At 48.3% G+C, this 22,358-nt stretch overlaps 7 protein-coding genes and 1 non-coding gene across 8 annotated transcripts; 6 read left to right on the top strand and 2 right to left on the bottom strand.

Annotated features, from left to right (window-relative positions):
* Positions 1 to 73: 73 nt before the first annotated feature.
* Positions 74 to 634, top strand: Pmar_PMAR020123 (alpha-tubulin, putative; the record flags this gene model as incomplete). Its single annotated transcript, XM_002779300.1, has 1 exon — positions 74 to 634. The coding sequence occupies one exon, from the start codon at positions 74 to 76 to the stop codon at positions 632 to 634; it is 561 nt and encodes a 186-aa protein (XP_002779346.1).
* Positions 635 to 824: 190 nt separating this feature from the next.
* Positions 825 to 2,171, top strand: Pmar_PMAR020122 (beta-tubulin, putative; the record flags this gene model as incomplete). Its single annotated transcript, XM_002779299.1, has 1 exon — positions 825 to 2,171. One exon carries the CDS (start codon positions 825 to 827, stop codon positions 2,169 to 2,171), a length of 1,347 nt encoding a protein of 448 aa, XP_002779345.1.
* Positions 2,172 to 3,959: 1,788 nt separating this feature from the next.
* Pmar_PMAR020121 (interferon-induced guanylate-binding protein, putative) lies at positions 3,960 to 8,906 on the bottom strand (the record flags this gene model as incomplete). Its single annotated transcript, XM_002779298.1, has 25 exons — positions 3,960 to 4,175; positions 4,250 to 4,333; positions 4,406 to 4,514; positions 4,560 to 4,709; positions 4,762 to 4,904; positions 5,102 to 5,231; positions 5,276 to 5,443; positions 5,497 to 5,594; positions 5,650 to 5,838; positions 5,908 to 6,001; positions 6,050 to 6,114; positions 6,163 to 6,295; positions 6,343 to 6,415; positions 6,492 to 6,609; positions 6,709 to 6,793; positions 6,839 to 6,950; positions 7,107 to 7,147; positions 7,191 to 7,292; positions 7,339 to 7,486; positions 7,538 to 7,646; positions 7,689 to 7,801; positions 7,852 to 7,993; positions 8,047 to 8,169; positions 8,726 to 8,794; positions 8,823 to 8,906. 25 exons carry the CDS (start codon positions 8,904 to 8,906, stop codon positions 4,083 to 4,085), a joined length of 2,775 nt encoding a protein of 924 aa, XP_002779344.1. The 3' UTR covers positions 3,960 to 4,082.
* Positions 8,907 to 10,191: 1,285 nt separating this feature from the next.
* Positions 10,192 to 11,728, top strand: Pmar_PMAR020120 (translation elongation factor EF-1, subunit alpha,, putative; the record flags this gene model as incomplete). The annotated part of the gene is made up of 1 exon (XM_002779297.1): positions 10,192 to 11,728. One exon carries the CDS (start codon positions 10,192 to 10,194, stop codon positions 11,602 to 11,604), a length of 1,413 nt encoding a protein of 470 aa, XP_002779343.1. The 3' UTR covers positions 11,605 to 11,728.
* Positions 11,729 to 15,480: 3,752 nt separating this feature from the next.
* On the bottom strand, positions 15,481 to 15,552 carry Pmar_PMAR020119. The gene has a single exon. It is a non-coding gene; the product is annotated as a tRNA-Asp (tRNA).
* A 679-nt stretch (positions 15,553 to 16,231) lies between these two features.
* Positions 16,232 to 17,644, top strand: Pmar_PMAR020118 (translation elongation factor EF-1, subunit alpha,, putative; the record flags this gene model as incomplete). Its single annotated transcript, XM_002779296.1, has 1 exon — positions 16,232 to 17,644. One exon carries the CDS (start codon positions 16,232 to 16,234, stop codon positions 17,642 to 17,644), a length of 1,413 nt encoding a protein of 470 aa, XP_002779342.1.
* A 2,263-nt stretch (positions 17,645 to 19,907) lies between these two features.
* On the top strand, positions 19,908 to 20,641 carry Pmar_PMAR020117 (hypothetical protein; the record flags this gene model as incomplete). Its single annotated transcript, XM_002779295.1, has 3 exons — positions 19,908 to 20,240; positions 20,289 to 20,426; positions 20,473 to 20,641. The coding sequence occupies 3 exons, from the start codon at positions 19,908 to 19,910 to the stop codon at positions 20,608 to 20,610; spliced, it is 609 nt and encodes a 202-aa protein (XP_002779341.1). The 3' UTR covers positions 20,611 to 20,641.
* A 58-nt stretch (positions 20,642 to 20,699) lies between these two features.
* Positions 20,700 to 21,812, top strand: Pmar_PMAR020116 (dual specificity protein phosphatase, putative; the record flags this gene model as incomplete). The annotated part of the gene is made up of 1 exon (XM_002779294.1): positions 20,700 to 21,812. The coding sequence occupies one exon, from the start codon at positions 20,700 to 20,702 to the stop codon at positions 21,810 to 21,812; it is 1,113 nt and encodes a 370-aa protein (XP_002779340.1).
* Positions 21,813 to 22,358: the final 546 nt, after the last annotated feature.

Below are 22,358 nucleotides of genomic sequence, written 5' to 3'. Positions count from 1 at the left end.
TTTCGACGGTGCCCTTAACGTGGATGTTACCGAGTTCCAGACCAACTTGGTGCCCTATCCTCGTATCCATTTCATGCTCACGTCATATGCTCCGGTCATCTCTGCCGAGAAGGCCTATCATGAACAGCTCTCTGTCGCTGAGATTACCAACTCCGTCTTCGAGCCCGCTTCCATGATGGTCAAGTGCGATCCTCGTCATGGCAAGTATATGGCCTGCTGTATGATGTACCGTGGTGACGTTGTACCTAAGGACGTTAACGCCGCAGTTGCTACCATTAAGACTAAGAGGACTATCCAGTTCGTTGACTGGTCCCCTACTGGTTTCAAGTGTGGTATCAACTACCAGCCTCCCACGGTCGTCCCAGGTGGTGACCTCGCTAAGGTTATGCGCGCCGTGTGCATGATCTCCAACTCCACCGCCGTTGCTGAGGTCTTCTCCCGCATTGACCATAAATTCGATTTGATGTACGCCAAGCGTGCCTTCGTCCACTGGTATGTTGGTGAGGGTATGGAGGAGGGTGAGTTCTCTGAGGCTCGTGAGGATCTTGCTGCCCTAGAGAAGGATTATGAAGAGGTTGGCATTGAGACCGCTGAGGGTGAAGGAGAGGAGGAAGGCTATGGTGATGAATTTTAAGTGCATTTGATATGTGAACAAGCAACTATTGTATCGGTATGTGGAGACCTACTGCACAAGCAACTCCATCATGGAAGCATCCGGTATGATTTTGCGCATTCTCTTATTTGTTGGGTTGTGAATATTGTTTATTGTTGAACCTCCTTTTCGTAGGAATGCTCATCCTGGTCAGCTTCATTTAATATTCTAAATGCGCGAGCTCGTTCACATTCAGGCCGGCCAGTGCGGTAACCAAATCGGTGCTAAGTTCTGGGAAGTCATCTCCGACGAGCATGGTATCGACCCTACTGGTACCTATCATGGTGACTCTGACCTCCAGCTGGAGCGCATTAATGTGTACTACAACGAAGCCACCGGTGGACGATATGTTCCTCGCGCTGTACTGATGGATCTTGAGCCTGGCACTATGGACTCGGTTCGCGCTGGTCCGTTCGGCCAGCTCTTCCGCCCCGATAACTTCGTGTTCGGACAGAGTGGAGCCGGCAACAACTGGGCGAAGGGTCACTACACGGAGGGTGCTGAATTAATTGATTCCGTCCTTGATGTCGTCCGTAAGGAGGCTGAAGGATGCGATTGTTTGCAGGGTTTCCAAATCTGCCATTCTATGGGTGGTGGTACCGGATCTGGTATGGGAACTCTCTTGATCTCCAAGATTCGTGAAGAGTACCCTGATCGGATCATGGAGACGTTCTCCGTGTTCCCCTCCCCTAAAGTGTCCGACACTGTCGTGGAGCCTTACAATGCTACCTTGTCAGTACATCAGCTTGTTGAGAACGCTGATGAGGTTATGGTACTCGACAACGAGGCCCTCTATGACATTTGCTTCAGGACTTTGAAACTCACAACGCCTACTTACGGTGACCTCAACCATTTGGTATCTGCTGCTATGTCTGGTGTCACTACTTGCTTGCGATTCCCCGGTCAGCTCAATGCCGATCTCCGTAAGCTTGCGGTCAACATGATCCCGTTCCCCCGATTACACTTCTTCATGACGGGCTTCGCCCCCCTCACCTCTCGCGGCTCTCAGCAATATCGCGCCCTGACCGTGCCCGAATTGACTCAGCAGATGTTTGATGCTAAGAACATGATGTGTGCATCCGATCCTAGACATGGACGATATCTGACCGCAACCGCTCTCTTCCGTGGCCGAATGTCGACTAAAGAGGTCGACGAGCAAATGCTGAATGTCCAGAACAAGAACTCAAGCTACTTTGTCGAGTGGATCCCCAACAACATCAAGAGTGGTGTCTGCGATATCCCACCCAAGGGTCTTAAGATGGCTGTGACCTTCTTGGGTAACTCCACTGCCATCCAGGAGATGTTCAAGCGGGTGGCTGAACAATTCACTGCAATGTTCCGAAGGAAGGCTTTCCTCCACTGGTACACTGGTGAGGGCATGGATGAGATGGAGTTCACCGAGGCCGAATCCAACATGAACGATTTGGTTTCTGAGTATCAACAATACCAGGATGCCACCGCTGAGGAAGAAGGTGAATTTGATGAGGAGGAAGGCGAGTATGATATGGAACCCATGTAATTACCTCTCGTCATGCTTTCCATCATTCTGATCCTGTGGTTGTACCATTGTAGACGTAAGTGCTGGTGCCTTGACTAGTTCTAGCGCTTCCAGGGTCTACAGGGTTGGACGTGTCAGTTATAAGTCGGTATTAGTATGGAGTCAATCTCTTTGCTTCTCCGCGATAACTTCTGTCAGTTCAGCTGGTACATCAGCTGTGTAATGATTGGTGGTGAATCCTTGTTGCTGTTGGGTTTGAAGTTTGGTCTTCGGGGGGTTACGTGTGAGGAAAATGCAGGAACGCGCCAAGTTGGCAAGTAAAAACTTATGTTGGAGTTGGCACTGCCAACTCTAACATGAATTTTTCTCCCGCACACGACACATAGCACATTATACAGGCACGCTGCAATTGACTGAATCATGAATTTCAGAGCTTACTTGCCATCTTCAAACACATCTAACCACACACTCGAACAATTGCCAACTCGACGTACATACTCTGAGCCTAGCTACGTACTACGTACAAACCACTACAGCCTCGCCGGTTGCGATGGGCAGTGAACGACATTTATCACTTTATCGTCGTTCTAAACGACTGGATCGTACCCTCAACTGAACTCAACAAGCAGGAAGGCATCACATATTTTATAATAAAAGCGCACCTCGCTTCACGGAGTGCGGCGAGAAAGACAGAACTTAATGATGCATAATATCTTCCTCATAGTTCATCATTGGTGATCGGAATGTTCTTCGAGACCTCTGAACTTCTGAATGTATACTCTCTCATCTTTTCTTCATCCGCCTCATACTCGTCCAATAGCGTCTCAATCTCAACGGGTATTGTCACAACCCTACCACTCTCCAACTCTATGCGGCTCCCATTAAACGTAGCGATTCGGCCAAGTGACATCGGGACAATAACGGTCAGAGTATCGTCATCGCCGAAGCGAATCTTCACACCATCCTTCTGAGCTTCCTCGTCTAGTTGTCTCTTGATTTCGTCCGAATTAGTTCCAGAATTCCGCGCTTTACCACCAGTAGCAGACATGCCTGGGTTCCGAGGAACAGTCACTCGGAGCTTGCCACTGTTCTGATCATAAACGACCTTGGTCTTATCCAGCAAGCAGTCGTCCGACATCGGATAGTATCTTTGCATATCCGTCACCATCGGGCCATTGGTCTTCCTCACTTGCAGTACAATACCTTTACCGACTTGCTTCACAGTGATACCGTTATCTTCTTCACCGAGCTCAGTTCGTAAAGTCTGCTTCGGAAGCTGACCAGCAATAACAACTTCACTGGTCGTAGTGTTCATAGTGAAGGTAGACTCGCCTTCTATCCCTCCCAAGGAGCCCGTCATCATCTGATTCAACATTTGCCCGATTACTCCATTAACAGGTTCGCCAAAGGGACCATTCCATGGCGGAGCGCTTTGGCTGCTGCTGCTGCGATTGAGCAACCACAGCTTTGTCTCCACCAGCAAGCTCATGAACATCATCGATCGAGTCGTATATCTCACCCATCGGTACAAAAGAGATTCCCCCCATAGGAATAATCATACCAGAACCCATGCCTTTTCCGAAATCTACGTTGAACGGAGCGCCGAATACGTCATCAGACGGCACTCCTTCACCATTCTCTTGGGAAACTACACTACTAGTGCTGCCAGGCTTCTCAGCTCGTACTACCACCTCTAATAGAGGGAGTAGTGCAATGCAATTGTATCCTCTCATTTAATAAGATAATGAGGATGAAACTAAAGTCCATAACGTTCCCTGTCAAAGTGGACTCCACGCAACACAAAACTTAGCTGAAACTCCGCGTGAGAGAGGAGGCACACAGTGAATGATCCATATTGTTACTCGCGAATATAATAGTAGACTCCTCGGCATTTCATTGGCAACATTATTCTACTACAACTAACAATCATCATCATAATATTTTTCGGGATCGGGTCGTCAACCAACTTATCCAAACCACAGGCAGAGTCAGCGTGAAGAGGAGTACCATCAGATTCTGTCTCACCTAATGATGGAACGATGACCAAGCCTACCGCGGTGGATCAACGACAGGCGCATCACGGTCTCCAAAGCACATACCTCAGCGGCCTCTTTGCCCAACTCCTTCTCATACCAGCTATCAAATACGGCCTGACGCATCGAGATCGGCATCTTCACACTCGACTGCAAAAAAGCAGCACATCCCACCACCACCACCAGAAGAAGAAGAAGAAGAGTCACAAGATGTCTCTTCACCTTGGTTTCGAAACACTCGTCCAGATTAGCCTTAACACGCCCAGCATGAGAAGTCGGCCACAGCTTGAACAAGCACATCCACCCTTGGGGACAGGACTCCTTCACATATCTGATACGACCGTCGGCACATCATAAAATTTTGGAGTTTCCTTACTTCCGGTTCATCTCAAGAGCACATGCAGTAGCATCATCGGAATAAACCTTCCATAGCTCGATATTCTTCTTGCGTAGTCTGTCCCACTCCGTCCCCATACTATGGTCCAGCTGCGAGCGGAAGTCCTTATATGCAGCCGAATCGGCGACCCTGCGGAGACACCAACATTGCCTTGTTGGGCTACCAGTCGTGGGGCTCCTACGCTTCCTCATCGCTGTCGAACCGGTCCAACACATCCTGAGTGATAGCAGTGTGGTCCCGTCTAAGAACAGCCTCATCAGCCGGCAATGCGGTCATCTCAAGCTTCCTCTTCTCCGCTCTATACTCCCCCATCAGTGTCTCAACCTGTAAAAGGTGAAGACAGGTCAAGAAAGGCTCAGGAACGATCGGAACTCAAGTTCCTCCACCGCCGGAAGAATTAGTCCAATCAAATGAGTACGAAAGTGAAGCACCACCAAGCACACACACAATATCGACGATCCATAATTGGATGCGAGCAACCACGCGCTGTATACGGCCCTAGTATTCCACTGTGGTAGTACCTCTTGCCTCAAATGCTCAGCGAGTCGGACTGCATGTTTCGATGTACAGGTATCAATACGATCCTTCACTTCCTGTATCAACAATGCCTTATTCGAACGGAACTCAGGCTGGGAGGCAATCCAGGGATACCTAATCAGAAAAGGTCGTCGCCACAACAGCTACGCTCCGCCTACTCTCTGGTGCATCTTTTAGTAAAAGATTCGATGGTCTCAGCCATAACACCCTTAGCCCAATCCTGCAGGACCGCATCTCCGACCAGCCTAGTGTTGGCCTCGTCAACAGCGGCATCACACGCGTTTATACTTGTCTCCAGAGCCACTCGGATCAAACTCGAGATCGCTCTGAACAAGATCAAAGTTCGAGCCTGACAGGCCACCAGCGAAACAAGCATTGCCTGTCATTCTCGTATTTGAAGCGAACCAACAGCGCATCAGCACTCTTCGTCAACTCTTGAACCGGGTCCTCATCGAACTCAGGTAAACGTCCAACCATCTGAGCCAACATTTCTCCCAAAGCCATCCCCATGTGAATCTGCCAGCAAACCCACCCAGTCGGCGGACAGTAGCCTCTTCTGTTGGGGCTGCTGCTGCTGTTCATACTCCTTCAATATTCCTTTATATCTGTCAAATGCGTTCGAGGGATGGTACTGGCCCGTCCAGTCGTACTTGATAACCTCGAAACTAGTCGCCTCTCTCCCAATTTGCTCCAGAGTATCAGGCTCACAGGGCAAAGATATCTAAGCATTCACCAATGCTTAGATAATCCATCCCGTATAAGAAGCCCTCCAGCAGTTCCCTTCTACTACGTTCAGGAGCTTCTGCTCGATATCCGTCACCAAATCAGATCGAACCCGAGCGATGTAATTCTGAACTTGTTCCAGCCATAAGGCGTGCGCTTTCCTAAAACCTCATCACGCTAACAACACGTTGACCAACGGTGGATCTTACCTTTGCGAGTCGCGCATTTTCATCTCGAGATCATCGTTACGTGTAGGTAGGCCAAAATCCGCAACCTACCATGTAAACAATAGGTCATCAAAGTTCGAAGCTCAAAACAATACCAAGTTAGTGTAGAACTCCACCGCCTTGTCCCGGGCATCTGCCGAGGCCTTGTCGAACTCAGCTGCAGAAACAGCCTCTCCTGTGGGCCGGGGTGATACCCCCTCACTTAGGGTGGCTTCGAAGAGCTCGTATCTGCCAACTGTAATCCTCTACAGTCTTTGTGGTTACTGTTATATTACGAGTCCTTCAGGGACACTTCACCAACCTGAGCTCTCCACGATGCCCATAAGGATGGCAACTCCGGGAAGAAACCTATGCAAAGAGAATCCCTCAACCCAGCCGGTTAGCTTCCCTCTCGGGAACCGTCGGGCCCCACAGGCTCCATTACCCTTTTGCAAAGCCTTAACTATGAAGTTCAAAGCACTCGCGAAGCCTTCCGCTGTCATCATACCGTCCTCAGGGGAAGAGAGCACATCATCATCCTCAGGCGATTCTTCATAGAGCTCCTACAGGCAAACTAATACTAACCTATTCCAACCTATACGAGTTCCCTGCCCCCCACCCCAACGACGTAGTGCTCCAATGAAGTGCGCCCGTCAGCCCACCTTTGATCTGACCGTGGTGAAGAGCTCCCCGCGCAAGGCTGTGACTTCTTTACGGAACTCATCGGTAAGCTCAGTCCAACTCAATCTAATCAGAGGGCTCCTTACAATCATCTACGGCTGGCCTCGTTACTGGCTGAGATCCTTCAACTGTGATTTGGTGGTAGCCGGAAGAAAGAGCGTATGGACAGTCAACGAGGGGAAGAGCCGGGCTAGATAGGCACGATCAGATTCATCATACGAATCTGAGAAACATGCAACTTCATGGTTAATGATAATCGTACTTTCTTATAAAATACCATTCAGAGAAGTTACAGAGACAAGCAATGCAGCCGTGGGAGACAATTTCCCCAACATAGATGGTGAGTTCTAGGTTCATGTTCATCGGCCCCTCCTACTACCCTCAGATCCGTCAAAGCCCTTGCTTCCTCCGCTCAGGTATCTACCACGGATAACTAAGAGCCCTCCTCCCATACAAGTATTACGATTTGAGCCACTCCGTTGCGATGGCCGAGTCGTTGGTCATAGTTGAGGCTCCAGCACCAGTTTGTGATGCAGCCATGTCCTGTACGAAATCTTCAACCACCCTACAAGGGAAATCCAATACATATCAACAGTTTATGTAGGCTATACCATGTGAGGGGTGGGAAGGTCTTCGCTGATAGGAACACTGGTATCTCAGCCGCCGACGCCTCTGCTACGCTCTTCTCGTGATCCTCAGCTACTGCAGAGGGTGCCAAGGAGCGCACTCGGAAGAGTTGGGCACGACGAGCCAACATTTCTAAGTAAAGTTCACAACATTGTGCGATGGGATGAGGCGCTTTTTGCTCACCCAAAAGGTTCACCGCTTGTTGATCGATAACCTTAACCGTGTTGTAGACCAAGTGGCTGCCCAGCAGGGTGGCTACTGTGAAAATTTTAGCGTCGTAAGTCTCGGTCACCTACACAACGACCATCCCTAGTTGAGAAGAGCCGCCTACTACCTGAGGGCCGAAGAAACCCTCAGAATCCATGAGCCATATCTCGGACCCATCAGGAGCGCTAAGGTCTGTACGGCACATCCAGATGCCTAGGGTCTGCGGGGAGGTCTTAGGACCTGTCCAAGTGGCAATCGCAGGAGATGATGATCGCAATTTATGGTATTACCAACAGAGAATGTTGATGGCTTTTGGAGTAGGGAGTTCAATAAGAAGCTCTTGCCAGAATGGTAGGGCCCAACGACCGATATCACGGAAATAGGACGACGTTGTGATGCGGATCGAAGGAGATTTATAGACTCTGGTACAACCTACTACCAAGGTTCGAGTAGATTCTCATTGTGACGGTATTGAACTCTTCTACTTGTAGGTTATTGTGATCTTTAGAGGGCTTCACGACTTGGACAGGAACAAAGAAAGGGAATTTATCCGGCTTGGGCTGTCCACGTGCATCCTGCTTCTCAGCAACCGCGCCAGCTACGATAGCCTGCAAATAGGTTCAGGATGGGTGAATAGGTCTGCCTAGCTCCCTACGTGGTGACGATGACTCTTCCTTGACAACTCATTTTCGAAGTGAACGGAAAGATTTTCAATGCTATTATTATCATCTAATTTATTATTAATATGGATATCCGTATAAATACATATATGGTGGCTATAGATGTATTAATATATATTTATTGTATATTGGAGTTTCACCCGTTTTACGTGAAGTGGCGTAAAACTCGGTGAAAACCCTGAAATTTGCGCCATGCAGTAGTCGTGAAATATGTTTTTCACTAGTGTTTTTCATATCACTAGGGTGGTGAAACTCCATTATTATCATGTGACATTATCTATATTACATTACGTATTACCAACATTAGAAATATATATAATTAAATGCTATATTAAATGATATATAATTATATATATAATTGCTCGCATCACTACGCTCTACCATGATTAAATCCGACAGAAACATCCGAAGATCAATTGATAAAATGGATATGCGCTTAAAACAATTTGTCCCACAGGACGGATTCACAACCCCAGCATACTACCAGAAACACGAAGAGTAGCAGCCGAAGGAGCTTCCAATGATGGCTCATGCAGAAAGCAATAGACAACTCCTAATAAAACTCACAATACCACACTTACGTGAGCAACCTTCCCAATGTTACAGAACGGTGCATAAACCGATGTATTCCACAACTGGAAGCAAGAACTATCGTTCGCAAGCATACATTACCCATCCCTCCCGAGCGGTTTGAGTGATATTCTATCACAGAAATAGTTTTCCCACGGCTTAATATACCAAGCCAGGTAAAAGAACTACAAGCTAGACTATAAAGAAGCATGCCACCTTGCTCGGATAATCGTATATTATTTTAACCCACTATTGATATTGTTAGAAATATCCTCATCTATAGCCCTCCCTGTCTGTTAACAGATATATATACCTTATATTCTCACTAATAGATACAATACAGTATAAACTATATCAAAATAATATATAATTAAATTTCACAAGTCATCATATTAGTAATACTGCTATTATATCATATTAAAGTATATTATATCGTACTATTTATATAGTTTATGTCACTTAGTATCAGGACAGAACAATAATGGTGGTATTTTTTTGTGGAAACTAAATTATACACGTTTGACATGGTAGATTGTACGTAATATGTAATAATTGTACGTGTATGTAATAATGTTGGTATGAAAATACAGATTAATAGTTTACACACACGCTACCATTGTGTGCAAGTGCGCTGAAACGACTTGCACCACAGACGCAGTTGCAGGAATCCTTTGTGTCGGACATGGACACAATCTATGAGAAGATACTTCTAGCAGCTGCGGGCGACACAAAGCTGACTATGGATAGTTGTTAGGATTAGTTAGTTTTGATGGGATCAAACTGGTAAGGTAAGAGTAGGGAAGTGTGGAAAGTATATTATTTCATATTTAGATGAATCTCAGAGATGTCATCGTTTTCAGTAGCAGTAGTTAATATCACCGACTAAGCACATATGACATTTCGATATCTTTATGGTTGGGTTATTTATTGCCACTGAGAGTCGTTCTTAGTTAGGGACACGTGACACAAAGCAGCGGACTCGTCGGGTGAAGGCTTGTAGTACTGAAGAAGGTAATTTTGAGGTATTTGGTGTAGTTATTTCCACATTTGGTAGACGCAATTCGTAGGAATGGAGCTGTGGAAGAGAGGATATGTAGTCAATCCTATGCCTAGTCGAATCGGAAAGAAAACGAACGGCTGCTTACGAAGTAGACGCCCAACACAATGAACATGCGCTGGTATTTGAACGCGTGCACAAAGCGTGATCGATTTTGGTATAGCAGCGAAGCTACGGTTCGAACGACAGACAAGTTTCTCGTTAGCCCTTCATGATTTGGTGAATGCCACAAGAATTGAGGTCGTGTCGCTTGAGATTAGGAGTCCTTTGGGGTAACCCTTGATGTTGTTCTTGCAGGCTTTACACGTTTTCCGCGCAAAACCATGGCTGCCACTGGAGAGAAAACTCATATGTCCATCGTGATCTGCGGTCACGTCGATTCCGGCAAGTCGACCACCACCGGTCGTTTGTTGTTCGAACTCGGCGGTGTCTCCGAGAGAGAGATGGAGAAGCTCAAGGCCGAGGCCGACCGTCTTGGCAAGTCCTCCTTCGCCTTCGCCTTCTATATGGATCGCCAAAAGGAGGAGCGTGAGCGTGGTGTTACCATTGCTTGCACTACCAAGGAGTTCTTCACTGAGACTTGGCATTACACCGTTATTGATGCCCCCGGCCATAGGGATTTCATCAAGAACATGATCACCGGTGCCTCTCAGGCTGATGTCGCCCTCCTCATGGTTCCCGCTGATGGTAACTTCGGTACCGCCATTGCCCGTGGTAACCACAAGGCTGGTGAGATCCAGGGTCAGACCCGTCAGCATGCCCGTCTTATTAACTTGTTGGGCGTCAAGCAGTTGATTGTTGGTGTCAACAAGATGGATTCCGATGTTGCCGGCTACAAGGAGGCTCGTTACACCGAGATCCGTGATGAGATGAAGAACATGCTCGGCCGTGTTGGCTGGAAGAAGGACTTCGTTGAGAAGTGCGTCCCCATTCTTCCCATCTCTGGCTGGTGCGGTGATAACCTTATCAAGAAGTCCGACAAGATGGCCTGGTGGAAGGGTATGGATGTCCAGCGAACTGTCAAGGAGACCGAGAAGTTCCACGTGGATACCTTGTATGATGCTCTTGAGAAGTTCGCTACTGTCCCCGCGCGTGTCGTCGATGCTCCCATGCGTGTTCCCCTCTCCGGTATCTACAAGATCAAGGGTGTCGGTGATGTTCTCACTGGCCGCGTTGAGCAGGGTGTTGTCAAGCCCAACGAGGATGTCATCTTCATGCCCACTCATACCCCCGCTACTCCCTGCAGCGGCAAGGTCTTCACCATTGAGATGCATCACAAGCGCGAGGAGCAAGCTCTTCCCGGTGATAACGTCGGTCTCAACGTCAAGGGTCTCAACAAGGATAACATGCCCCGTGTTGGTGATTGCATGATCTCCAAGGCTGATAAGACTCTTCAGCACGTCGGTAACTTCACCGCCCAGGTCCAGATCTTGGATGTCCCCGGTGAGATCAAGGTCGGTTACTCTCCCATCGCCTTCGTCCGTACTGGCCGTTCCGCTTGCAAGCTTACCAAGATCAACTGGAAGGTCGGTAAGGAGACCGGTGGCAAGAAGATGGAGGATCCCCACTCCTTGAAGTCTAACGAGATGGCCGAGGTCGTCTTCGAGCCTCTTCAGCACCTTGTTGTCGACTCCTTCAAGCACTGCGAGGGTCTCTCTCGTGTTGCTCTTATGGAGGGTAACGGTGTTGTCATGCTTGGTAAGTGTGTCGCCACTAGCGCCAAGGATGTCAAGTAAGAACTAACGTGGATCAGTTGATTACCAGTAAAAAAGTTCACCATTGTCCAGTAGCTATGAGAAAGATCCTCTTGATTATATAGGTGGTGCTAAGACTCGCTTATTATAAACTCGGATTCTTTCAGCGGAAGACCGCCATATGGCAGGTGTCTTGCTTGTCAATTAAGTGTAAGAGTTTGGGCCTTGCAGTTATTGACAGCTGTCAGCTTGTTTCAAAATAGCTGTATTAGTTGTGCCAACTGCTAAAATAAGCGACCCGCAGGGTTATCTGATCACACTGTTCTGGAGTGCTCAGTGAATTTGGGTTGCACATCTTCATGAATACAATATGATGATATTTTGAATATATATTCTGAGCGTTCGTGTTGTTGCGGTTGAACCCCCGCAAGCCTCGCTCGCCGTTGTGGAAAACCCTATTCAATGTCTGACTCAATTGCACAATGATTTCATCTTGTATTACTTGTTCTTCAAGTGCTCGTGTGTGTGAATTCAACAACTAACATTTCACGATGAGATTTACTATGTTTAACGATGGGAAAGCCAGTGTACTTAGTATATCGGGAGAAGATATGCGTAAGCTCCGAGTTGCAAAAAAATGGTTGGTCCTGCAACATGGATGTGACACTAAGTAAACTCATAAAAGAAATAATCGAACTCTCCGTCGATGTAGGATTGAGTGTTAGGGAGTTCTGCGAATGTGTCTCGTGCTGAATAACCTTCCGCATACTTCAGCACGAGATTACTGACCCCGACGAGCATTGCACATCGATAGAGGGAACTCGCGAAACGTATTTCATCCTAGAAACCGATGAAACTTTAAGAATCATATAGGTCATTCAAGCCCAGACTGATCACGGGACAGATTGTTACATCAACAATGTGCCATGAATATTGGCCGTAAGATATGTAACCTGGGCGTCAAGCCTGGTGAGATAAGTTATTTCAGATGGGTTATCTCAGATAACCCAACTATGAGTGACGAATAGCCTGGCCCAAAACAATGCCGTGATCGACAGAGACACAAGTTCTACATGTTCCGAGAAGAATCACCTTGCGCGATTGAGCTGAGTTGATAGCAAGGCACACATTTCGTGAACTCCGACGCAATCACCAAGGGTCCGGTGCGAGAAGATATGAGGACGCTAGGTGAAAAATGAGAGCCACAAGCGTGCTTCGTCGAAGCCAAAACGGCACTGCCGTGATAGCAACTAACTTGTGATGCACATTTCAATCTTAGAGGCCTATGGAGCAGTACTTTCATATGATGAAAGAAACGAACGAAGAGGAAAAACAAATAAAGGCATTACTGCTGCTGGGGCGGTTCGGCCAGAAAATCTGTCCGAACCGCCAAGTAAGTGTACAGGCGTGGTGAGCTAGAGAAAAAGTGATATCAGATATAATAGGTTACCAACAAGACTTACTAAATATATTTTGTTTCATACGCTGAACAGTTACAGAAATTAGTGAAACAAATCAACCTCGCTACTGAACTAACTATATCTCGCGAAAGATCGCATAAAAATGGCTCGGCACGAATGCTCCACGTCACGAACAGTTTCATGACATTTCTCGCGAATGATTTCTTGTCATCAGCGCATGCGTGCTACTCTAATTGAGACATTCCGCACTGATTTGAGAAATTTGAACGAAGTCGTGTAGATAATTGAACTTACGCAATGACAGAAAAACGACATTCGAACCCGAGGTCATCTGGATGACGATCGAGCGCTCTGTTCACTGAACTGGTGATTGTGCGTGGAGACAGCCTCATCTTGCGCAGATGTCGCGTGAGCATGCGTGCACATGTTATAATTGTGCGCATACGCGTTTTAAAAAATAAGTCATATCTCGCGAACGAGGGCTTCAACTGACTGAAATGTTCGCGTGCTATTCAAATTAGCACATTTTGCACCGATCTGAGAAGTTTGAACGAAATTGAATGGGTAACTGAAAAAAAGACCACTTTTTCGGCCCTACCTTGTCTTATGGCTGGCTGGCGCCGGGCTTTTAGCGCTCGCCCCGGAAAATACCGGGGCTCGCTTGAGTGCTACCGCGATTGTTACTGTCTCTGGCGAGACCCGTCGCCTATCCACCTAGCACCGGTGTGGTGCCTGATCGGTGCACTGCGTTGGCACCATGCTAGCAGCAGCAGCAGCCCGACTTTTCACATTCTGGTACGCTATTGTGAGACTCGTCATTAGTGCTGGCTAGTCCTCCTTGTCGGTGTTGTCCTCGCAACCATCGGCCGTACTGTCTGCTCCGATGGTTGCGCCGTCTCCACTACTGTTGGTTGAGTTGGTCAGGGTACTGCAGTTGGTTGCGCTGTCGCGCGTTACTTAGTCTCATCAGGGGGAATCGCAAGGCTGTAGGCACTGAGGGGTCCGTGCACCCCACTGGCGTGGGGCCCCGCACGGACCTTCTGGGATTCGAACCTTAGATCTCGGGAATGAGAGACATGAGTACTAACCACTACACTATCGTCGAGTTCAATTTATTGTTGTTCATTGGAAGTCGTCAGGCTCTAATGTGCTATGCAATGTTAGATAAGCCCACTACCTGGAGTCGACATAGATAATGATGCTGAGCACTACACTGAGCCAAGTACAAACAATACTACTCAATAGAGTGGCTGGACAACCATCACTGACAAAATTATAAAATTTATATATCCAGGATTCGAACCTGGATCATCCGTATGACCAACCTGAAGACTAACCATTAGACCAAACTACCTATATAAAATATGATGCTTCAATAATAACGCTTGATGCTCAGACTAGTTCAGACCTACTTGTACACTGGTGGGTGGTCATCCGCGACCCCACGGACACTATCCTACTGATTGCCGTTGCACTTATCGCTGTAACACCCAACCCACTGACCTACTCTGAGTACGGGGATTTATTCCGGAATATACCTCAACCCAGATTCGAACTTGGGTCTCCCGTGTGACAGCGCACGCCCATTACCTGCTGGACTAGACTGATTGTTGATACAGTACTCCCATGTCATGCCTCCCTACATTGAGTGGGAAAAGACTAAATCGGTTATTTCTCGTAAACGGCTCATAATATTTGAAAAATTTTGCCATATTATTACTCAGCTCGACGAGAGGAGTCGATTGCACCTATTTTCAGGGCAATCCTTACTGTCATTAACGAAATCGGCTTCGTACTCGGTCTTTTTTGCTGTGAATTCCTACCGGCTATAATGCGCGCGCCCGGGGCCCCTCCCCCAGCGCGCAAAAAGAGGCGAAAAGGGAGGAGCGCTCCATCCACCAAGGGTCCGGTGCGAGAAGATATGAGGACGCTAGGTGAAAAATGAGAGCCACAAGCGTGCTTCTTCGAAGCCAAAACGGCACGGCCGTGATAGCAATTAACTTGTGATGCACATTTCAATCTTAGACGCCTATGGAGCAGTACTTCTCATATGATGAAAGAAACGGACGAAGAGGAAAAGCAAATAAAGGCATTACTGCTGCTGGGGCGGTTCGGCCAGAAAATCTGTCCGAACCGCCAAGTAACTTACTTGAAGTAAGTGTACAAGCGTGGTGGGCTAGAGAAAAAGTGATATCAGATATAATAGGTTACCAACGAGACTTACTAAGTGTATTTTATTACATACTTATCTCAAGAAAATGTTCGGCACGTTTTGGATACACACGAGAAATTAGCAATCGTGGAAATGGATGCCTCTCAAAACATCGCACGGTGTTCTGACGCAACGTTTTTCTTGACAAAATATCGAGCTAATATCGACACAAATATACATCATCCGACGTTAGTAATCGTTGTATACAAACGGTAGAAGACAAAATCGTACTGAAGTTAGCAATCCAACATTACACACACGTTTTACGAGGTTGCAAGAAAAACGTGGTCCGTGGGAATCGAACCTGCGCAATCTCGCATGATGGGCGGGCGCTCTACCAACTGAGCTGCACGAATCGGGCGGAGACGACTTTCAGAGACAGCACAATGGCGTGAATCTTGCCGGACTGCATCGCTCCGCTAGGTTTTTGTGACTTGTATAAAAGATTTAAAATTGTCGGGCCTGGGATTCGAACTTGCGGTCATTTTAAATCGGCTCCTTGTCGAAACTGTTGTGTTACATTTGTGCAGAGTAGTGCGTGCTCAACCTGTGTCGGGCTGCTACGTATGCTATTTAAAACTCAACGAAATTGAACGGCTAGGTCGCGAGAAGACGGCTTCATTTTGCCTATATACTCTAGCCGCAGGTAATGCCGGTTTGATTTTAGCGCGCGCCCGGGGCCCCCACCCCAGCGCGCGCAATTTTGTTAAGGCGTTGGGTTGGGTTTCTTGGCGAAACCGGCGCGGGATCCACCGAGCAAGATAAGATGTGTTGTGATACTGCAGCGAAAGTTAAGCTTAGCACATAGAGACATGTCCCTACAAGAGCATATGATATCGAAGGAGCAAATGAGTTCCATACTCCAGATTGGACACAATAGTGTTCGCTGAAGAGAATCTTTAGCTTCGCTATACGTTTCCTGCGAGGATGTTGTGGAGAGTCGAATGTTGCCCTTTCTGTGTAGTTTTTCGGTCGTGTACCTTTATGTTCATGTTTGTAGATTGATTGGAGATTTTTTCCCAGAAACTTCACAACCATGGCTGCCACTGGAGAGAAGACTCATATGTCCATCGTGATCTGCGGTCACGTTGATTCCGGCAAGTCGACCACCACCGGTCGTTTGTTGTTCGAACTCGGCGGTGTCTCCGAGAGAGAGATGGAGAAGCTTAAGGCCGAAGCCGACCGTCTTGGCAAGTCCTCCTTCGCCTTCGCCTTCTATATGGATCGCCAAAAGGAGGAGCGTGAGCGTGGTGTTACCATTGCTTGCACTACCAAGGAGTTCTTCACTGAGACTTGGCATTATACCGTTATTGATGCCCCCGGCCATAGGGATTTCATCAAGAACATGATCACCGGTGCCTCTCAGGCTGATGTTGCCCTCCTCATGGTTCCCGCTGATGGTAACTTCGGTACCGCCATTGCCCGTGGTAACCACAAGGCTGGTGAGATCCAGGGTCAGACCCGTCAGCATGCCCGTCTTATTAACTTGTTGGGCGTTAAGCAGTTGATTGTTGGTGTCAACAAGATGGATTCCGATGTTGCCGGCTACAAGGAGGCTCGTTACACCGAGATCCGTGATGAGATGAAGAACATGCTCGGCCGTGTTGGCTGGAAGAAGGACTTCGTTGAGAAGTGCGTCCCCATTCTTCCCATCTCTGGCTGGTGCGGTGATAACCTTATCAAGAAGTCCGACAAGATGGCCTGGTGGAAGGGTATGGATGTCCAGCGTACTGTCAAGGAGACCGAGAAGATTCATGTTGAAACCTTGTACGATGCTCTTGAGAAGTTCGCTACTGTCCCTAAGCGTGTTACCGATGCTCCCATGCGTGTTCCCCTTTCCGGTATCTATAAGATCAAGGGTGTCGGTGATGTTCTAACTGGCCGCGTTGAGCAGGGTGTTGTCAAGCCCAACGAGGATGTCATCTTCATGCCCACTCATACCCCCGCTACCCCCTGCGGCGGCAAGGTCTTCACCATTGAGATGCATCACAAGCGTGAGCAAGAGGCTTATCCTGGTGATAACGTCGGTCTCAACGTCAAGGGTCTCAACAAGGATAACATGCCCCGCGTTGGCGATTGCATGATCTCCAAGGCTGATAAGACTCTTCAACACATTGGTACCTTCACTGCCCAGGTCCAGATTCTGGATGTCCCTGGTGAATTGAAGGTCGGCTACTCTCCCATCGCCTTCGTCCGTACTGGCCGTTCCGCTTGCAAGCTTACCAAGATCAACTGGAAGGTCGGCAAGGAGACCGGTGGTAAGAAAATGGAGGATCCCCACTCCTTGAAGTCTAATGAGATGGCCGAGGTCGTCTTCGAACCTCTTCAGCATCTCGTGGTTGATACCTTCAAGCATTGTGAGGGTCTCTCTCGTGTTGCCCTTATGGAAGGTAATGGTGTTGTTATGCTCGGTAAGTGTGTTGCCACAACCCCTAAGGAGGTCAAATAATTGTCAAGAGGTTTCTTCTGTTGTTTGGTATACTTTCTACCGATCGTTGTGCATTCGTGAGCAGCCAACTGTTGTGTTGTTAGTAAGTGCAAAGTTTAGAATAACCGGTTTATTCGGTGGGAGGCAATTTGCCTGTGAACTACCCATGAGAGGATTATATCAGAAGTCGTTCAGGTGGATGGGGCAGTTATGCCAGTGAATAATAATGATACAAGCGCTGATAATAAACACCGATTTGATGCTTGGTTTCAATCATATCAGTAGTCGTTCAGGTGAATGGGGCAGTTATGCCAGTAGATTAGGATGATACAAACGCTGGTAATAACATTGATTCGATGCTTGGTTTCACATAAGAGCCACATGTCGGAAGTGTTTTGGGTGAATGGGGCAGTTATGCCAGTAGATTAGGATGATCCAAACGCTGGTAATAACATTGATTCGATGCTTGGTTTCACATAAGAGCCACATGTCGGAAGTGTTTTGGGTGAATGGGGCAGTTACGCCAGAGGATTAGGATGATACGAACGCTGGTAATAACACTGATTCGATGCTTGGTTTCACATAAGAGCCACATGTCGGAAGTGTTTTGGGTGAATGGGGCAGTTATGCCAGAGGATTAGGATGATACGAACGCTGGTAATAACACTGATTCGATGCTTGGTTTCACATAAGAGCCACATGTCGGAAGTGTTTTGGGTGAATGGGGCAGTTATGCCAGAGGATTAGTATTGCACATGCGTTAATAAACATACGCGCCGGGAAGGAACTTCCTTCCCGGCTGATGCGTGGTTCTCTGTGCAGGAGCGGACAAGCGGTGTCCATCCATATAAAATAGTTTTTGCTATCAGAAAACGCTATCTTTCCTGTCTAGGATCGCCTATATCTACTATAGGAAAGTCCACAGAGAAGCTACCTCAAATGCTCTCTAGCCGCGCCCACCTTTGCCTGTACGTCTCCAACGGCTTCGGGGCTCTCCCTGCATTCTTTCCAACTTCGTTACAGTCGGCAATGTAACACTGTGAGTCAAATGGTCTTCGGCGCACAGCATCACACTGCTCAGGCCGGTAACGAGAACTATGAAAAGGTCAGACACGTTCGACCTGCCGTTATCGTTCCGAAGACAAAGTACGGCGGATCATGTACAACCGGTAACACTGTGCAAGGCACACGTAAAGGCACAGTGTGCCACAATGTCGGTCAACTTACTTTCTTCTGCCACGCCATCGTCACAACTTTATTCCTGCAGATGCACGAATTTTCTAGTCGCCGGCGATCTACTCAAGGCTCGATTCGACAGGCGAATTGAGATCAATCACCATTTTGCTCATGACTGGTATCATCCACAACGCCAGACATGTATAACTATGCTCTTCTAGAGAACTCCTAGTTTGACCATGCCTAGCGAACCAGTGAACTCAGGTGTGGTCTCGACTGACTGGCGGCCCAACTTCAACTTACCATGGTTGTCCGCCAGCCTCTCCGAGAGTCCCGAGGCTGCCGAAGACGATAGTGGAATGATCGCTTGCCTTTGCCCAGGACTGAGCTTGAAGCAGAGGGTCTGTTCGTGGATAATCTGTGTTGGTAGTGCAGGGATGTAACTCAGGTTATAGGATGGGCCGTATGCTTTTCATTCGGGTTGCTAACGACGATAGCCTCAATGGGCTCTTTAAAGTGGTTAATGCTGGGAAAACCGCTGCGATTCGCACTCGCGTATGGAGGGCTTGAGCTCGACATTCACTACTGGTCATCAAGACTGATGATCTCAGTTACACAATCGGGAATCTCTGTGAGCTAGGTTCTACTGTTTTTCTAGTGGGCCCAGAAAGGCAATGGCGTAACATGAGTCAGAAGCATCGGGCCTGGGCAGCTTCAATGTGAGCGGAGAGGTCAGGCCCAGATTCCAATAGGAAGCGCCTTAGATACTTGATCTCGATGGTCATTACCCTGGTGATCTGCTTCAAATGGCCTGAGCAGCGGTTGCTGATCATCCTGTTAGTGATTACCCAGTGCTGTGCAGTGATTTGGTATGCTCTTTCCTATGTGCCTTATGGTCGGCATATGGCCAGAGCCGTCGGTAGCAGAGTCTCCTCGTATCTGCTCGAATGATTCAACTGTAATGTTTCATCTCAACGAGGCTGCCTCTGTTGATGTGAAGTGGAGGCAACTGAAGAGCCCTACACATAATCTTGGGATTTTTGACGGAGCGCTGCTCGGGCTCGCTCTGTTACAGACTTTCGTGAGTTGAGGTTGGTGTTCCCCCGCCATGCCAGGCTTGCGGCTTTTGGCTGCTTCCTTCACGTTCCCCGCCTTCTCTCGACCGCCGTGTGCGCTCATACAGCAGCGTGGCGTATCCTCAGTCAGACTAAAGCTGCGTCAGTGGATCTCAGCAGATCCAGATGGAGAAAAGAAACCGTTTGCTGAACGATGGAAGGACCGTATGAATCGCACATATCAGTGGTTCGACGAGCCCAAGCACACCCCCATCGGGGCCGGCTTCTGGTGGCTGCTAACGCATGATGTGAAGACTTTCTACAAGTGGGACTCAGCTCTAAGGCTCGCAGTATTTTCCCTTGTACTCTACTACATATATGCCGCGGTAATTAGTTTTGGAAGTGCTTCGCTCCGCTCATTTATGTTTGGTCAGTATAAGAATCTCAATTTCAAGAGGCGGGAGAGAATACCCGAGACTCCCCAGCAGAGGATGCAGCGACATCAGGATGAGCGAACGTCTCGTCAGGAGACTGCCGCCTTGCACAACACGTATCAGAATAAGATGCTGCAGGTCTAATATGCTATCGTCAGGACTCGGGGACAGTGGAGTTTCTCAGGAATGGCGCGAGGGATCGGAGGACCGCATAGCGAAAGTCTTGCAGCAGATAAAAAGGGAGCAGGAACTGCTAGAGGAGTGGGAAATCGTGGAAGTTGATGACGATGAAGATTCGAAGAGCGAGAACGGTAGTCTGTGAACAGTTATTTGTCATGCAGAGTTTCTGTTTGATGTTCCCTCTGTTGAGTGAAGGGTGGTAACGATTGTCGCTAATCGGTCAGCTTTGAGATGATTCTACATGAGATCTTCCCTGGAATCTTCATTGGAGATCAAGAGGCGGCTGATGCCTGTTTGAAGAGGTCCCGTCTCCGCAGCAAACGGGGCATCACGGCAATACTAAGATGCAACGCTGTAGTTGAAGGGGAAACCTTGGCAGAGGCTCCTGAGGGGATCGCTTTCGAATATGTGCCGCTATGGGATGATGGTAAGGACGACATCCTCCCGCATGTCGATAAGGCTGTGGGGTTCATGAAGTATTGTCTCGACCACCATGGCAAAGTGCTGGTCCATTGCCAGGCTGGCAGGTGCCGTAGTGCGGCTGTGATTTGCGCGTATCTGATGAAGGCATGGGGTCTCGACTTCGACCTGGTCGAAGGGATGGTCCATGAGAAGGAGGAGGGCATTGAGGTATCAGAGAATTTCAGGCAGCAGCTGAGGCAGTGGGGAAGCACGTACAAGTTTGACATGAGTCTCGACACAGAGGAGCACCGGCAGTATTGGGCAGGCAGAAGATTGGCTGATTCAACTGCCGAGGGGGCTGTGATTGAAGAGCCGAAGCAGGAGGGGTTCGACTGGCGGGGGGCTCTCCTCGAGTTGTATAGGGATGAGGTCGGGGAGGAGAGGCCTGAGGAGAAAGTGAACTTCCTCCTTAGTAAGGTGGTGAACGCTGAAGAGCCGCATGTGCTTTACCTACGTATCTGTCGGAAATATAGTCTTTCATTCGAAAGCCGACCGCAAGCAGTGCGAGAGGCAATCCTTGCTTTACGACCTGGGAGGGGGACGAGACGACGACTGCGATGTGGCCGGTGTTCGCGAACACTGTGTGGTGATATGAACATTGTTCATGGTGGAAAGGAGTGCACCAGCTACTTCATAGAAGTTATGGAATGGATGGTAGACGTTATTAAGTCGACCAACAGCGGAGCGGAGTTTGTCAGCACGCAGACGCTCCTGTGTACCTGTGGGGCCAAGCTGGGCAGTTGGAATTGGTATGGACTTAAGTGTAGCTGCGGAAAGTTCACAGCGCCGGCGATGCAGCTGCATGCATCGAGAGTGGACGACTTGCCGATACGGCCCGGGGAGGTTGTGAGCTTACCTAAACCTTATTATCCTACAGAATGACGTTTCTCTGACTTGGACTGCCTTGGGTTTGGTAAATTAAAGATTCGCCCTTTACTATAAGTTGTATTCTCTCTGATAACGGACGGGGAAAACCTCAGCGATAAAGTGCATCGTTTGCTCCTAACAAGCGGAACGTGTCTCTCACCATAGGGCGTTGAGTTGATCCGGTGTCGATCGTGATTTCGGAGTGGAGTGGTAAGATGTTTTAGCGCGCGCCCGTGCAATCGATTTCTCTCTTGCTTTCGTGGTGGTCGATGGCTAGAATTTCATACCACGCCTTCCTTAATTATCGATATGTTGTGGCCCTATGGCTGAGCGGGTTAGGTCTTCGATTTAGGTCTAATGACATTGGCTCAGTTGCTACTAGGTTAGTACGATACATTTTTCTTTAAAATGACCAAGGGATCCGAAACCACCATGAACACTCCCCCCAACGGTGCCTCCCCTGCGCAGACTGTGGGTGGCGCTCGTACAAACCTTCTGCATAGGAGGAACGTTGGTAGTAGTCAGAAGGCCGCCCCTGCATCGGGAAGAAGGGTAAGCAAC

Source organism: Perkinsus marinus, assembly GCF_000006405.1.
Source record: "Perkinsus marinus ATCC 50983 genomic scaffold scf_1104296947650, whole genome shotgun sequence".
Lineage (NCBI taxonomy): Eukaryota > Perkinsozoa > Perkinsida > Perkinsidae > Perkinsus > Perkinsus marinus.
The sequence above is the reverse complement of the archived record's forward strand: the minus strand, read 5'-3'. Positions and strand labels throughout refer to the sequence as shown.